Raw genomic sequence first — 17,902 nt, forward strand, 5'->3', positions numbered from 1 at the left:
CTTAATGCTAAATTAATCCTTTGTACCAACAAATGACATGTGAATCTACTGAAAGACAGTGTTGACACTATCTGGCTTTGAGAGAAGTGGACTAATTCTCAGTATTTTCTTTCCCATTGAAGAAATAAATCCATTTGAGTTTATTTTTTAAATGATAAAAACAACTCTGATCTGAAAAAGAACTGCTAGAGACAGTGCGTGATAAAATACATTGGAATAAACACAATTGGCAAATAAAAAGAGATTTTTCTGAAGACTGAGCATGGAAGATTTTCAACACAGTAGCTGTTTGTTCCTTGAAGAATTAAACATTGAAACCAATATTTTTGCTGAGTATCTGGAATAAAGAGTTTTACTTTGCAAAATGGCTAAAAAGAACTCTAACCCTGTGTTAGAGAATAAACTGTGGTTAATTGTCAGACATTAATCCAGCAATTTAAAAAATTACACCCATACAAGAAACCCAATTTTAATTACCTGTTTTGATTATTGGTAAAATGAATAGAAAATTTCCTTCCTTTTTAACAGAGAAATACTGGTGTCATAAATGATGGCAGAAATATATTTATAAATATTTATCTTATAAAATGGATGCATAAGAATAAATACAGCTACATTACACTCGCTGCTGCCTTGGACTGAGTTATGTCTTATGGAATAAAAACAGTTCCCAATTTAAAATTTGCTTTGGGATTAAAAAACAGTTTCAGTTTATTTTTGGTTAGCAAAACAAAGGTTAACAAAGTTTAAAGAAGGAGACAAAACTTCATATATACTAGTTGTAAATGTTAAAAGATATAAAAATAAGATAGCAAAAAAATGCTTATTTCTTCTCTGATTTCCTTTAGTGTTTTTCTCAATGTGAAAGAGGAGGGAATTAAAAAAGAAATGCACAAAAATGAAACATCTGGATTAGCTGGAAAGATCTACAAATCAAACAGGTCACTTCTCATGAGTCGTGAGTTAAAGAAGAAATCACGAAGGAAATTAGGAAACATTGTGACTGAAAGGCAGCATATCAACATTTTGGTATGTGCTCAAGCAATTAGAGGGAAATTTATAGCACTAAATGCTTATGTAAGAAAAGAAGAGAGGTCTCCAATCAATGATCTAATTTTTTCCTAGAGGAAGGAGAAACAGGGAAAATCCAACCCAAAGTGAAGAGAAGGAAGGAAATAATAATAACATAAAGCAGGAGCTAATGGAACAGAAAACAAAGCAAATAAAAAGAGAGAAAAAAGAGGCACTTGAGTGGCTCAGTCAGTTGAGTGTCTGGCTCTTTTTTTTTTTTTTTTTAAGAAAGTTATTTATTTATTTAACAGAAAGAGCACAAGTAGGCAGAACAGGAGGCAGAGGGAGAGGGAGAAGCAGGCTCTTCGCTGAGCAGGGAGCCTGATGTCAGACTTGATCCCAGGACCCTGGAATCATGACCTGAGCTGAAGGCAGTCGCCTAACTGACTGAGCCACACAGGTACCCTGAGGGTGACTCTTGATTTCAACTCAGGTAATGAGATCAAGCCCCAGGATGGCACCGTGCTCAGTAGGGAATCTGCTGGAAATTCTCTCTCTCCCTCTGTCCCTCCCCCCACCCTGTGCTCTCTTTTTTTCTCTCTCTCTCTCCCCAAATAAATAAATAAGTAAATCTTAAAAAGAGAGAGAAAGAGAGAAAAAGGAAAGTCAATGAAATAAAAATACTGGTTCTTTGAAAAGTTCACTGAACTCTAGCCAGAGTGATTAAGGGAAACATAGAAGGGAGTAAAAGACACAAATCGCAGTACAGGGAATGATGAGGTCCCACATACATTAAAAGGAAAATAAGAGACTATCATGAGCAACTTTATGCCATACATGTAACAACTTGGATGAAGCAGATAAATTCCTTGAAAGACAAACCGAATGTTTCCTCCATAAGACCAAGATAGGATCTAAATACAAGACAAAACATTAGGGAGGGTATGTGCTATGTATGGTGAGTGCTGTGAAATGTGTAAGCCTGATGATTCACAGACCTGGACCCCTGGGACAAATAATACATTATATGTTAACAAAAACAATTTAAAAAATAAATAAATACAAGGCAAAAATGTCTTCTTGCACCAAGTCTACTCACTCTTACCCTGACAGTCCCCATCTGTGCAGTAAGAGAAGAAAAAGAAAATAGGGGCACCTGGGTGGCTCAGTGGGTTAAAGCCTCTGCCTTCGGCTCAGGTTGTGATCCCACGGTCCTGGGATTGAGCCCCTCATTGGGCTCTCTGCTCAGCGGAGAGCCTGCTTCCTCGGCTCTCCCTGCCTGTCTTCTCTGCCTACTTGTGATCTCTGTCTGTCAAACAAATAAATAAATAGATCTAAAAAAAACCAAAACCAAAACCAAAACAAAACCACACACACACACACACACACACACACACACACACACACACGAAAAGAAAGAAAAAGCTTAACCATGTAGTAAACAACTTAACTTTTCCCCAAAAGTGGTATAGCCTTTGCCCTCAGCTTCTGGGAGGTAAAGTCTAAGCTCTAGAAATTTTATGCCTGAAAGATGTATCTTTGTTTTTCTGGGGACTTGGGGTCACACTGAATATTCTAACCATATCGAGTTATCGTGGGGGTTGCCCACATCAGAAAGACCAACAGTGTGAGTCAGGGTGGGAGCCTCATCATGTCATATTAGACAAGCTGGAGACAGATCAATTAAGTGGTTAGTCAGTTATTCAATTGATCATGTCTATGTAGAGGATCCCTAATAAAAACTGTGAACACTGAGCCTTGGGGAGTTTCCTCAGCTGGGGATACACCATGCATCCTGTTACACATCCATACAAGGAAAAAAACATGACCCGGCTCCATGGTGGATAAGAACAGAAGTCTTGTGCTTTGTACTGCCTCAGACTCTGACTATGCAATTCTTCCCTTGGCTAATTTTAATTTTTATTATACTGATGGGTATAATGGCTTTCAGGGAGCTCTGTGAGTCCTTCTATGTGAATTATCAAAACTGGGGGCAGTTTTGGGAAACACACAAATCTGCAATTGGTATCAGAAGTAAGGGTAATCTCTTGTGGGTACTATTCCCTCTATCTCTGTAGTTGGCTAAACTTTTGCATGTACAGATTGGATTAGTCAGGGAAAAATCAAACTTTTTATTCATAGATGCCATGGCAATGCTATAGAAAATTTAGGAAATCAACAAACAGTAAAGCTACTAGAATTTGTAAGCAAGTTTACCAAGATCTCAGCATACTGCTTGCCTTTCAAGACTTACATGCCTTTTAAAACTTACATGTACATTCTGTACATGCAGATCAATGGAACAGAATGGAACGTCTTGAAGCAGAGCCTCACAGATGGATAGAGGTGTCAAGCAAGTCGGTGGAGAAAGGATGGTCTTTCAGCCAATAGCATAGCAGCAACTGGATATTCTTATGCAACAGTGAACCTTGGATCTTATCTCACACCAGATAGAAATATTAACATAATCATAGACCAAAATGTAAAACTGCAAAACTTGTAGGAGAAAACATGGGAAAAAAATCTTGTGACTCTGGGCAAAGTGAAGACTTTTTCTACAAGGGACAAAAAGAATACAAACTATAAAATATTTATTTATTTGTTTATTTTTAAAGATTTATTTATTTACTTTAGGAAGAGAGGACAAACTATAAAATATTTAAAAGTTGGATTTCATACAAATTAAAAACTTTTGCTTTTTGAACATCACTATTTAGAAAATAATAAGCCAGGGACTCCTGGATGGCTCAATCATAAAGCATCCGCCTTTGGCTCAGGTCATAATCCCAGGGTCCTGGGTTGGAACCTCATTGGTGGGCCCCCTGGTTAGCAGGGAATCTGCTTCTCCCTCTCCCTTAGTGGCTCTCTCTCTCTCTCAAATGAATGAATGAATAAATAAATAAATCTAAAAAAAAGAGAAAATGTTAGAGTTAAATGGCTAAAAACTTACAAAAACCAACCTGAAGCCCAGGTGGGCAAAAGCACAGCACATCTGAACTCACACTCTGCTGGTGAGAATGCAAAATGGAAATGGCACAGCCACTTTGAAACAGAGTTTGGTGATTTCTTATACAGTTAAACATGGCCTTGCCACACAACTCAACTCCATTTGTGAAAATAAATATCCCAACAAAGACCTTATGTGAATGCTAATAGCAGGCTTATCATTAAGAACCCCAAACTGGAAACAGCCCAAGGTTTCACCAAGCTGTGAATGGACAAATGATTTGGGGGCCTTCCATAGAGTGGAATACTTCTCAGCAATAAAAAGAAACAGACCACTGATACATGGAAGAACGTGGGTGTTTTTTCAAATGCATTGTGCTAAGTGAAAGAAGCCAGACTCAAAAGCCTACATTCTGTATGGGTGTATTTATGTGATTTTTCTGAGAATATAGTGACAGAAGATAGATCAAGGTTGACAGAGCCTGGGGAAGGAGACTGGGTTACCTACAAATGTGCATGAGAAGCTATGTGAGGTGACAGAACTGTTTTACATTGAACATCCTTGTGGTGTCTTCGTCCTTCAAACCGAACATCGAAAGAAAGAATTTTACTATGTATAATTTATTCTTCAATAAACCTGACTTAAGACACACACACACACACACACACACCATACCCCACAGAGCATGAAAAGGTACTTGCAACATGTGTACTTGTTAAAGGATTAGTGTCGGAACTCTAAAATAGGAAAGAGTTCCTTCCTATGAGTTAATATGAAAAAATTAAGTCTCTTCATAGAAATATGTCCTAAGAAATGAGCAGAAAGTACCCAATTTGGGAAAAATAGAGACAACAAACACATGAAAAACCTACTCAGTCTTGTTTAGGAATCAGGGAACAGCAAATTGAACCTTCAGTTAGATAGAATTTCTCTCTCTTCATTTTTTAAGATTTTATTTATTTGCCAGAGAGATAGAGAGTACACACAAGTAGGCAGAGAGGCAAGCAGAGGCAGTGAGAGAAGCAGGCTCTCTGTGAAGCAAGGAGACCAATGTGGGACTTGATCCCAGGACCAGGGATCATGACCCGAGCTAAAGGCAGCGGCCCAACCAACTAAACCACCCAGGCATCCCAGATAGATTTCTCATCCATCAGATTGGCTCAAAATGAAAAATTTAACCATTTTGTGAGTTAGTTAATAATGTGTAACAGTGAAAACTTTCCTCCATGTCTTGTGGAACAACAAGTAGGTATAATTATTTTGAAATATAGTTTGGCACTATTTAATAAAGTTAAAAAGTTTACACTGTCTGATCCTGAAATTCTACCTCCAAGCAGGTACCCTTCTGACATTCTTCCACATGTGTACCAGAAGATATGTACAAGGAATTTTGTAAAAAAGGAAAAAGAAAATTCCAACATGTTCTATTAGGAGTAGAATGGATATATAAGTATGGTGTAGCTTTATCATATTGAACTTCAGCAATTAGAATGAATGGACTATAGGCACATGCCCTAAAGTGGGTGAACGTGAAAAATGTTCATCTGAATGAAAAAAAAAATCACAGAATCATAAACAAAACAAGATTTTGTGTAAATAATAATTTATAAAGATGCACCTGGAGACAGGCTGCCTGACTTGCATTCTAGCTCCCCACTTCCTAGCTTGTAGCCTTCAGCCCCTTGTGCCAAAATTTCCTCACCTGTGCAGCGAGGATACTGGTACATACTAAGATGTGCTAATGGGCTGGGGTAGCACATGGAAGGATAAATACGTGCTAGGTATTATTACTCTTCTCTAATCCACTAGGTGGAGCCTCACTGGTCCCAGAACTTCAGGAAGAGCTTCCCCCATTGAGAGCAGCAGGGGGCAGCAGTGAGAGACTGCATGGAGACCATGGCTCTGATTGCAGTGGCTCTAGTTGCCATTATGGAGGAGTGGGAACCACTCAAAATTATGGAAAAGGAAAAGGAACTGGGGTTGCTGGAGCCCAGTGACAGTTCAGCCCAGAATACCAGTTGCTGTTTTTAGCCAAGTCCTTGTCCTGAAGAAATAAGAATTACAATAAAATCAATGGAGTCCGCATTTGCCTAAGATAACTATATACAGTATATTTCTAATTTCTTTTCTTCCTCCAGGCATGGATTTCCCAAGATGGTAGTCATTCTAAGCCTTTTCCTTGACCATTGTCCTCCTGTCTCTCAACTGACTGCATATTGGTACCTTCTTTAAAGAATAGGACCGAAAGAAAAATACATAAAATGTAGACCCCATCAACCTTCACATCTAAGAGTTAGGTATTAGTTCAACTCAAGATGTGGTACGGTGAGGCTGAATTTTCATTATGCCTAAATAATTACTGCATAAGTGAGACTTTCATGCAATCACAAGTTTGTCAAATTTATCTGACTTCCTAGTCTGATTATTGAACTGTCAGTTTGGATAATAAAGTGATCTCTCGTTTTAATATCCTTTGAGTTAATTACCAGATAGGGTTTACTGTAGTTTTCAATGGAAGTCTAATGCTAGGTAGAAAATAATGAAAATTTATAACCAAAGTGAATTGTGATTGCTAATACATTAGGAAAATTCCATATAGTTTTTACTACTGTTTTTTCATATAAACCTGTTATTACAGTATACTTACTACAATATCTTGATTATTACTTACCCTCTTATTTCTACTTGAGCTACAGCAGTGATGTTGATTTGCAGGCTCACAAAATTGCTATCTGGGTTGTCCTTATTGGAACTGAAACACAGTGACAATATTATTTAAATATATTTTTTTCAAATGTATTTTAATATGCGATCATAAAAAACATTCTGTAGATCAAAAGAACAAACATTACTAATACAATCATTCAGAAAACAGTGGTGTATCCATTCTATAAAATCATAACCATTTGAAAATGGAAATGCTGGGGCGCATGGGTGGCTCAGTGAGTTAAGCCTCTGCCTTCGGCTCAGGTTGTGATGTCAGGGTCCTGGGATGGAGCCCCACATCAGGCTCTCTGCTCAGCGGGGAGCCTGCTTCCTCCTCTCTCTCTCTGCCTGCCTCTCTGCCTACTTATGATCTCTGTCGAATAAATAAAATCTTTAAAAAAAAAAGAAAGAAAATGGAAATGCTAAGATTCTCTGAGAGTAAGAGTAATGTAATAACTTTCCACAAGGAGACATCTTATCTGAAAACACAACAGACATCTAGAAAAGCTAACACTTTTTGTTTCAGTGGCTAAACCAAAAATGAGCTGTGCTAATTTTCCGGTTTCTACCTTGGACACATTCTATAACTTCTCTGTGCATCATGTTCATCGCCCATTAAATGAGAAAGGAAGGCACAGTCAACTCCTGATTCTCCATGCTAATAAAGAAGAGAACTAGCACGAAGAATCCAAGAGCAGCACAGAATGGAAAAAGCTGTCGGAAGGCGGGAGGGAATTAGAAGCATAGCCAATGGCAGGAAGAAGTAAGACACCAGAAATTTTGGCAGCTCATGCCAAGAAAATTAGGAGATGGCATAGATATTGTCTAGTGCATCAAGAATCTCAAAATAAAAGGTATGTGTTTTAATAATGTTTCTTTGAACAGTGACAAAATTATTTTTAAGTCTTGTTTTTTTCTCTCAAATATAATTACATGAAACTTAATTTTTTAAATAGATTTATTTATTTATTTTAGAGAAAGAGAGCATGGGAGGATTGAGGAGCAGAGGGAGAGGGAGAGAGAAACTCAAGTTGATTCCATGCTGAGTGCAGAGCCTGAGGCAGGGCTCCATCTCATGACCCTGAGATCTTGACCTGAGCCAGAACCAAGAGTCAGATGCTTAACTGACCAAATCACTCAGGTACGCCTACATATGAAATTTAATCTAAAAAACGCTTGTTAAGCATCCAGTATTGTCAAGAAAATGAAACTTGGTCTCACAAGAGGCTGGACCAGTACCTGAGCTTTGAATGCAGATGCCATTTGCCTTTAGAACCCCATTGTGCTTTCCCTAGAGTCACCCTCATATCCCAAAGATAGTGCAGCCTTCAGCAAACAGCTGTAGCCACACCACCATGGACGGGTCATGTTTATATCCAGATCTCGTTAAGAAGAGAAAGTCTCCTCTTTTCATCATTGACTTTTCACGCAGTTTCAATGGATAAGCTTTCACATTGCAGTGGTGGTAATGGGGTATGTTCTGACTAGCTTTTGAAGCTTTCCAAATGTGGGGGCTGGAAGGGAGATGATAAGAGTCTGCTTTCAGAGGAGGAGACAGGATCATTCCCACAATGCTTTTGAAAAGTCTTGTCTGATTGTATATACTGATAAGGGCACTTAAACCGCAAACACACATAAAAGATATAAACAGGCCCATGTCAGGCTCATTTCCTGTCATGGGGCATCACGGCTAACCTTGTGATGAGCCTAGGGGGACTTGTTCACCAAAGTTTGAACCCCAGTTTCCAGGCCACTTTATTATTATCATATCTGGGGAAAATCAGTCAACTAAAGAGGTTTTTAAATTTTTATTTATTTATTTATTTTACTGTCTTGCTAAGCAGCAAGAAGTCATTAAGTAATTCTCCTTGTCACACATTGTGTAGTTAGTTCCAAATGCATGGCGGGAAACACTAGTTTAGAAATTTAAGTCTCATTGTTCCACACATTACCCAGACTTGGTTCAGTTTTCTAGTTCTCACTGCTTTGCAGCAGCAGATATAAAAATCAAGGGAAAAAGTTTCATTTAAGTTGTCCCATAATGCCATTGCATTTTGTTTCCATGTGGTTGAAATGACACAACTGTCTCTACACACAACACCCTGGAAATGTAAATAGGTGTCAGGCACTGAAATCGTCTCCAGACAGAAGTGTCATCCGAAGCTGGCAGAGTTCATGAGAGCAATGGCAGACATGGAGACTAGGTCTGGTTGGCTAATCATAATCATCCTGTCACACGGCCTTGTCATGACACTTGGTGCTGCAGTCAACCAGGGGTATCAACAACATCTCCTGGTAAGACAGGCACCGGGCTTGATATACAACTTAGATGCTTCCTTGACCTCTTTCCTGGAAGGAAACCTCCCTTGCTAATACCACTGCTGCGTTCAAACAAACAATCCATCACCGCCCTGGACGCTGAGCTATTTATGCTGTCAGTGCTAGCTCTAAGCAGGAATGATGGATTTCCTCTCCCCGGCTACACCCTATGTCGTGTACCAGGGATAAACATGTTTTTTACTTATTGTTCCGATGCTATTTTCTTTTTCCTTACTGTTTCCTATTTTCTAACATTTTCCTATTTTCTAACATTCCTTCTGTGCTTTCTGTGGCCTTTGGAACGTCAGCAAATACAATACGATGTTCATTTCACCACTGCCGAGGAAGCAATGTCAATGACATCACGAAGACCTATTTGTATGTGGGAATTGCGATCTGAGACCCGCTGCACTCAGGGAGGGAGCGTTTACATGTCACACACAGTCACAGAGTGAAGAGACCATTTAATGCAAACATTTGGTAACAAACTATTTTAAGTTTATTAATATATAAAGCCCCGTTTCTCTTTTGGATTCTGTTTGTGGAAAAGCGTATTAAATGTGGGTAACAGTGGTCAATGTGGTCAAAAGCTTGAGAAATTAGCCTTCAGAGCATTTGGTTTAATTTATTTTTGGTTTTAACACATTTAAATTGAATGCAAATCATCCATTAAATCCTTATTTATGTCTTTGGAGTCGGCCAGCAAAGCATGTAGATAAACGCTCACCTCTGTGTTAGATATCCTCAAACATTTTTACCTCTGAAATGTCTGTTTTGGGAATTTGATACTTTATATATCCCTATAGCCTCTCTGGTTCTTCATTTCTGCATTTTTATTTTTTTCTTCAGGATAATGTTAAAATAGTCATGAGTTTCTATAGCACGTAAGGATGGAATATAATCATGGCCCATTCTTTTAGATGCAAGGGGATGTTAAAATGTGACCATTTCTATTTTCCACCAAGTTTAGCACTTCATTGCTGAATTCACTATTTGAATGATGATCTCCAGGATGGATTGGGGGAAGACATTTAGAACATCATTTGGTGTCCTTTGCTCCTTGAGTGAATTACTAGTTGCATTCATTCTACTACCTGTAAGTGTAATCAAAAGTAAGAAGGATGTGTCAAGGAATTTGCTTTGCATCTTTGCACCACATTTTCTTCCTAAATAAGGGCCTTATATTTCATGGTAGATTATCTTCATGCCATTGTAGGACCAATGTAACAGACAGTGATGGCGAGGAAAAGAAACTTCGGGCTCGCACCTGTAGTGATGGTGGTCCTCACTATGAAGTGCCGTTACTTTTTTTCTTTTTTTTTTTTCTGAAAACATACAGATATTTTCCAAATGAAAATATTTAGGACTACCTGAAACTTTTGGAAAATATATGTTTATAGTGATACACAGAAGTGATTTAATAAACTTTTATAAAATGCTATTACAGAATTAATTCTTCTGTATTACTAATCACTATCACATATCACTAATATGGGTAAAGTTTTTAAAAATCTCTAGCAGAAAATATTAAGTTAAAAAAATACCTAATTAAGGTCAGAAAAGACCTAAAGTAAGTTAGAAAACCTTCCTTCTTAGAAATCTATCATAAGGGGCGCCTGGGTGGCTCAGTGGGTTAAAGCCTCTGCTTTCAGCTCAGGTCATGATCCCAGGGTCCTCTCTGCTCTCTGCTCACCAGGGAGCCTGCTTCCTCCTCTCTCTCTGCCTGCCTCTCTGCCTACTTGTGATCTCTGTCTGTCAAATAAATAAAATCTTAAAAAAAAAAGAAATCTATCATAAAATTTAGGATATTTGGTTTGTGATATTGGTTGTAGATTTTTAAAAAATTTTTAAGAAGATTTATTTATTTGAGAGAGAGAGAGAGAGCATGAGTGGGAGGGGCAAAGGGAGAAGGAGAGAGAATCACAAGCTGACTCCATGCTCAGCATGGAGCCTAATGCGGTAGCTATCTTAGGACCCTGAGATCATGAACTGAGCCAAAACCAAGAGTTGTTACTTAACTAACTGTGCCACCCAGGTTGTAGATTTGAAGAATCTGCTATACTCTTAGAGAGTTTATATACTTAAAAAAAAAACTCTAAACCTTCAATCAAGGTAGCTATTAAAAAGTAATCCTTTACACAAAGTCAACACTCTCCAATCACTTCTTAGAGGACAGGAGATGAGATTGAGCCACACTGCACAATAGTATTTGAGAACCAAATTGTAGAGACTGACTTCACAGTTGTGTTCTAGTTAGAATGAGGGTTCACCATGCTGAGCATATGTTGTTTATATCAATGTTGTTCAAACACTTAAAATTGCAAACCATGAAAGAAATATATACATTTCACAGGGTGTCTTACTATACATATTTCCATTTATCTAATTGGATTATTTCATGAACAGGACTTTGATATATTGCATTCCATGCAATCTCCTTTTCTTTTAATACTGGCCTGGAGTCATTAAATTGATCCCGTTCCTAGCTAATGGGTTGAAGTCCACAGTGGGCTTTCAGGCACACTGCTCCCTATAAGTCTTGCCACTCATTAAATATTTTCAGCCATGAAGGAAAAAACAGAATAGACAGTGAAAAAGCAGTTTCTCTTGAATATCTGAAAAACTTGAGTCTTAGGGAGAAGACGTAGCTATTTACATGCTTTGACTTGGAGTTACCAGAGAAGGAAGGCTCTGAATGAATATATGAATGAATGAATGAATGAATGAATGAATATATGATTACACCTGCTTCCTGCGAAGGTGCTCACAATGAAACTATCAGAGACTCATTAACTCTTGAAGAGTTAGATTTAAGATTGCAAATGTATAACCTATGCTTTTTGCAAAAATTTTATCCTCAGGGTTTAGCTGATCCCCAAGTGAGAGCATGGTAGGTATGTAGAAGGGGTGCTGGTGAGGGTGGGAGAAGGAAAGCAAATCAGACTGAGGAAAAATGGAGGTAAATGGGGGTGGGAGGGTACCCACGACAAAATTTTACTGAAATAACTTGGCTTATATATGAATCTCTTTTCTTAAAAAAAAATCATTAATGAATGAATAAATAAAAAAATAAATAGATAACAAAACTGAAATAACAGAAACAAAGGAAAAAAATCTGCGTAAGTCTGGGTTCTAATTTCAGGAGAACTTTTAAGGTTAAGGAGCTTAAAGAGTAGTCATTCATTTCACTGTGGATCTCTTGAATGCTAACCATAATTTTAGGCACTTAAAGATCTAACCTTCTGATTTGGAGATCGAAGTTAATGCTCATGTTTGTTTTCTCAAGACGTGGAACGGCAAATCGGAGGCCCAGAGAATACTAGAAGAAAAAAAATCAGAAGACACTAAGTTTATGACAGGGAGGGACTTTCTACACAGTGTAAAAATCTTTTTTAAGTCATCCTTGCAAATCCCCACCCGAGATTACTGTCCTTTTCTCTGCTTCCACCTGGATTATTGAGAGGAAGTCATGCAGCCAAGACTGCGGGACCCAGACAATTCAAGTCCTTATATGTTTTTTTCCTTCCCTTCATTTAGTCCTGTACAGACTCTTCTCTGGCCACCTTCCTATGTGCTAAATTAAAAGCAACCTAAATATACGAGCGATGCTTGATTTGGAAAACTAATGCTTATGTTTCATGCACATTTAGGTAGTCATTGAAATTATGCCTGCAAAGCCTATGCAAATATGTGGAAAATGCTTCTAATGTAATGATGACCCATAAAGAAATAGGTTACACAGTTTTATGTGCAACGTGTTTCACCTAGTGTTTTAATTAAAAGTTTATCGATGGAAAAATACTGTATAGGAGTGAGGGTGTATGGTAAGAAAATATACCAGGATAACATTCTATGGTTATGTTAAGGTTATGAGTGCAGGGATTGTTTTTTCCACCTTTATTTTCTAAAGTTTTGAACCTGCTCTTACTATTTTCTTAATTTGAGGGCACATTTTTAATACTTTGGGAAAGTTTTAAAATGGGAAACATCCAATGATAAAATAAATAAGGAAGTAAAAATAAGAGCTAGGTAATTATATGACTTACTCTCCCATGTACTGTGCTAAGCCTTACATGCCTTGTCTTACATAATCATGACAACCACCCCACAGGTGGGTATTGCGATTCCTGACATTTTACTATCGAGCAGTAATTTGAGGATTAGGGAGATCAAGTGCCTTCCTCCAGGTGCACAGTAAATGAGTTGTAGAGTTGGAATTGAAATTCCTACAAACTAACTCCAGGACCTGTACTCTTGACCACTATGCTGTAAAAATCAAATCAGTGATTAAAAACTCATGTTAATATGAACTAGTAATAATATGAGCTAATAACGGACCTTCATTTTTATCGTAAATCATCATTTCACTAGCCCTTACTGATTGTGCTATAGTGGCATCATATAATTGCATTACTCCAAATATTCCTAAACATGGGGATTCTCCCATTTCAGTGTGACTCATCCAGGTTTCACAACTGTTAAATGGCAAAGCTGGGATTTAAGCCCAGGTGTGTCTAATTTTTAAGCCTATGCATCCTTATGTTGAAGCCATGATGAATTCCTTTATATTAACAAATTGTGATTTTCAGTCAGACTCTGGGGACTATGCACATAAATTTCTTTCTTCTTTGGGAACCTCTTAAAACTTTTCCTACTTGAAGAGGTTCTACTCATGCTTCAAAAATCAGGACAAGAGGGGCACCTGGGTAGCTCAGTGGGTTAAAGCCTCTGCTTTTGGCTCGGGTCATGGTCCCAGAGTCCTGGGATCAAGCCCCACATGGGGCTCTCTGCTTTGCGGGGAGCCTGCTTCCTCCTCTCTCTCTGCCTGCCTCTCTGCCTACTTGTGGTCTCTCTCTGTTAAATAGATAGATAAAATCTTAAAAAAAGAAAATCAGGACAAGAGATCCTTCTGCAATATACTGTCTGATCCCACAGGCCAGGTCAGACAGAAATTTTCTCTTTATTCCCTATCTCCATCTTTGTTACTCTCCTATCACTCAACCTCTGATATTGCTACTTTTGAGTTTCTTTTTGAATGGGGATTGTATATTTTCATCTTGATATTGTGAGACTCTAGCTTAGCATCAGGCATACAGAAGGGGTACAATAAAAATGGCTGAAAGAAAGATGTGAAACAGTGTGCTATTGTTTGCCCAGTTCCAGTGATGGGGATCTTACTGTATTGTGGTGAAGCCTGGCTAATGTTGGTGTTCATTATAGAACAAGTCATCCTGGGACAAAGATACAACAATGATGCGACAACTTCATATCAGTAAGAGACCCATGTGTTTTCAACTAGAATCAAACACTAGATCTCTGGGCACTAATTCTAAAGAGCCTTTGTGGAACCACTACTTTTTGGATCGAAAGATTTCCTGATTGAGAGATTTTGCAAGTTTTTATTAGTCCTATTGGCACACATTTTATATCACTATAGATATTATATGAAAATGACATTACTACTTAAAAATCAGAAGTAATACTTCTGAATATTACCTTGAGTTCTTTTTTTAAAAGATGTTATTTATTTATTTGCCAGGGAGAGAGCACAAGCAGGGGGAGCAACAGGCCGAGGGAAGGAGATAAGCAGGCCCCTTGAGGAGCAGGGAGCCTCAGCTATGCTGGACTTGACCCAGGAGTTGGGGATTATGACCTGAGCTGAAGGCAGATGCTTAACCAACTGAGCCACCCAGGTGCCCTGCCTTGAATGTTTTATTAAATTAGAATAAAAAGTTACTTGAAAACTATTTTTTTAAAATACTGGGACTGAAATAAATGGACCTGGTGATTTATAATGCTTTTTAATATTTAGGACTGCTTTTACATTTGGAATTTTACTACAATCCACTGAGACTATTTTTTTAAATACAAAATGAAGAAGTAAATAAATCAAAATGTTTTATAACAAAACAGAATGCAATAAAAGTTTGATGTATTTAAGGGCATTAAAGGGTGAGATAAGAAAGCTATTAGGTTTCTTCCACTATAGACCTCACAGATAAATGAATACAAACAATTTACTTCCTTGACTTCCAAAAATTATTTGCTGGTAAAATGGATTGATATCCTGTCACATAAACACATTTGTGGTTAAGACCACACTGCCATTTTTACCCTCCACTTGGAATGTCACCAGTGGGCAATTTTTTCCCCAAGATTATTCTTAGTTATTAATGATCTTAGATGATCTCTGGTTTACATTTAACATTTTTAATACTGAAAAAGGAATGAGTGCCTGGTCACCTCTAGATGCAAACACTGTTGTTACCATGTCAATTTCCTCCTCTTTGGCCTTGGGTAGACCTCTTTTCACACCAAACTTGGTGGTTGGATTTTCCTTGAAAACTAGTAAAAGGACTTAGAGTTTTTAGATAAAAGGATTCAAATGAAAAATGTTCTAACTTCTTAGCTTAGAAATCCCATTCTATATTTCATGGCTTCATTCAAAAATCTCAACTCATCTGTTATCCATTAGTTTTTATCCAAGTACTTTTCCGAATTTTGCAGACTGGATAGAACATGGACTTTGTGTTCAGTCCTGGTTTAAGCCTTGGTTTTGTCATTCATTACCTGTGTGATTTTGGGAAATTTATTTGCTCAGTTTCTTCATCTATAACAAAAGAGAAATACTCAGCTCATGGGATTGTTAGCTTTGAAAATTTAGATGAGATAACATTAAAAAAAAAAAAAAGCATCCAGTGATGGGTTTGTAACACAGAGGATAATCAGTTCATGTTAGCTAATAAAAATCTATTTATAAAATTTTATCTTTCATTTAAGTATTTACTTTTTCTTTGACCCAGCAAGTGAGTTTACTAGACTATAGCTTGGCACACTTTGTAAATATCTGGGATCAGTGGAATAAAGTTTATTAAGGTATAGAAAAGCAAAAATATTATTCTAGCACAATACCCTAAAGTATGAATTCAGAATAGATATTTCTTGATAGTTTCAAATGCTCAAATAAATGTGAGAGATCATGGGTTAAAAGGTTTATTTATTGAAGGACTGCTCAGCATCTTTAAAATGTAAAAGTGCGCCTGATTGCCCCAAAGGCAGATATGATACTCAGCAGTGACCACAGAACTTGTTTAAAGCCTTATTTCAAGGGATCAGTACTCTTTGGAATATACTTTGGGAAGCTATTCTAATAAAAACCTATGCAATTATAAATTTTTATAAATTTTTTTCCAAATAGGCCACTTTACTGATAATCATAACTATTTATTTCACAACAGGGCTATGCATGTTTAGTTTATGCAACATTTAATTATGCAGTATTTGCAGATTTCAGAATTTTTTTCTGATTTATGACTGCATAATAAGTATTCCCACTGAGATATTTATTACAAGAAGTTACTATGTGTATTTAAATAGCTATTGAATAAAATAAACTTATTGTCCACAAGTAATCCTGAATGAAAATTTCTTAAATCTGGAAACAAAGAAAAAGAAGAAAAACATGTCCTTATTCTATCAAAAGCACATTACAGATCATTATTAACTCTTGTTTCTCTTGCTACAATTTTCTGTATTATTTTTCAATTAAAATGAATGGAAAATATAGACTTGGTAAAACTAACTCAAAAGCTTGGTTATAGTAACACTTTAATATAAACATACTATGAATGATATTCATACGGGAGGCATATCAAAAATAGAAGCTTAATCATCTTTGCTAAACGCTGAAAGAAATAAATTAAATAAAAAAACTTTAATTATGTTATTTTTTAAGTCATTTACTGAATACAAAGAAAAAATTGCAGTGACATTTGAAGAAAAAATATCCCAAGAAAAAATGTGTAGCAAAAATTTCTTCATAAAGCATGTAAAAGACAAGTAAGAGTAAAGACAAAAGAGAAAACATATAAAAGTCTTCATCTTTTTGTGTTTTTAACCTCAGATTCCCTGCTCTGTATAGGATATAATGTTCAATCCACCACCCTGGTAATTTCCTGCCCAATTTGTTTTAGTTGCCAGGTGCTAACCTGCTGAGTACTAATTGGGGAGCATTGTACTAGCTCTCTTTAAAATGCAATTAGAACTTAGTAAGGGCTTCTGGTTTTCTCTTACATTTGTTCCAGCCACCATAGGGTTCCCAAGGTCACACACCACCATCCTGGTTATATTTTCCATCTTGTACTCACAGCTCAGTGGTCGCAGCCCCTGCAATGGGAAAGAACACCAGCGTAGACCTCAGGGGGCAAATAAGTTACATCCTGTCCCAAAGGCAATGCGGTGGGCCGGGAAGCTTCTCTTGATTTCAAACACCTGTGTGGGCAACTGTGCCCAAGAATTCATGTGTGACCATTAACTCAGAAGAGAAACTTGAGAGAAAAAAAAATCATTTTAATTATAAGAAGAAATTGGATTGGTAAACATAGTTAATGTGTTTCCCTGAGGAGGAAAATGCTTACTGTATAAAATAAGGAACATTTTAGAAATATTTTCACTATTGCTAATGTTAAATTTGGCCTTAAAGATCACAGATAATTAAAGATCACTGAACAAATTTATTTTTACAATAAATAAAATGACAGGTATTAATAGACAGGTATTAATAGAGGATATCATATGACTCAAGGAGCATTTGTAAGGGATCTGCTCTGAACACAAATTCCTACACACCATGGTCCCAGTTTGAGATTACACACTATTAATCTTCGTTCCATCCTCTAAATACTTCAGATGGGAAGAGAGAATACTTTGATGTTTACCCAGGGCTTCCTGTCTCCCTTCTTCCCCCTATATCCTATTTTCATTAGGAAGTATAAAAACTCAACTTTGAAGAGGTATTTAGAACTGTGTGCTGGACAAGTTATCAAGGTTACACCAGACAAGAGGGAGAAGTAAAGGAGCTTTATCTTTGAACTCCTTCCCTTCACTCCAGCTCTACCTCTTGTCTTCACGCTACCCCAG

General features: G+C 37.2%; 1 protein-coding gene across 1 annotated transcript in view; it reads right to left on the bottom strand.

Moving 5' to 3' along the window:
* ITGA8 (integrin subunit alpha 8) overlaps window positions 1–17,902 on the bottom strand; it is a 173,754-nt gene that overhangs the window by 43,380 nt on the left and 112,472 nt on the right. Inside the window, exons 21-23 of the mRNA XM_046013396.1 lie at window positions 17,057–17,149; window positions 12,223–12,302; window positions 6,630–6,710 (exon numbers count right to left, since the gene is read on the bottom strand). Coding sequence (XP_045869352.1) covers window positions 6,630–6,710; window positions 12,223–12,302; window positions 17,057–17,149 — 254 coding nt within the window. The remainder of the gene's footprint in view (window positions 1–6,629; window positions 6,711–12,222; window positions 12,303–17,056; window positions 17,150–17,902) is intronic.

The sequence above is a fragment of the Meles meles genome, chromosome 7 (assembly GCF_922984935.1).
Source record: "Meles meles chromosome 7, mMelMel3.1 paternal haplotype, whole genome shotgun sequence".
Taxonomy (NCBI): domain Eukaryota; kingdom Metazoa; phylum Chordata; class Mammalia; order Carnivora; family Mustelidae; genus Meles; species Meles meles.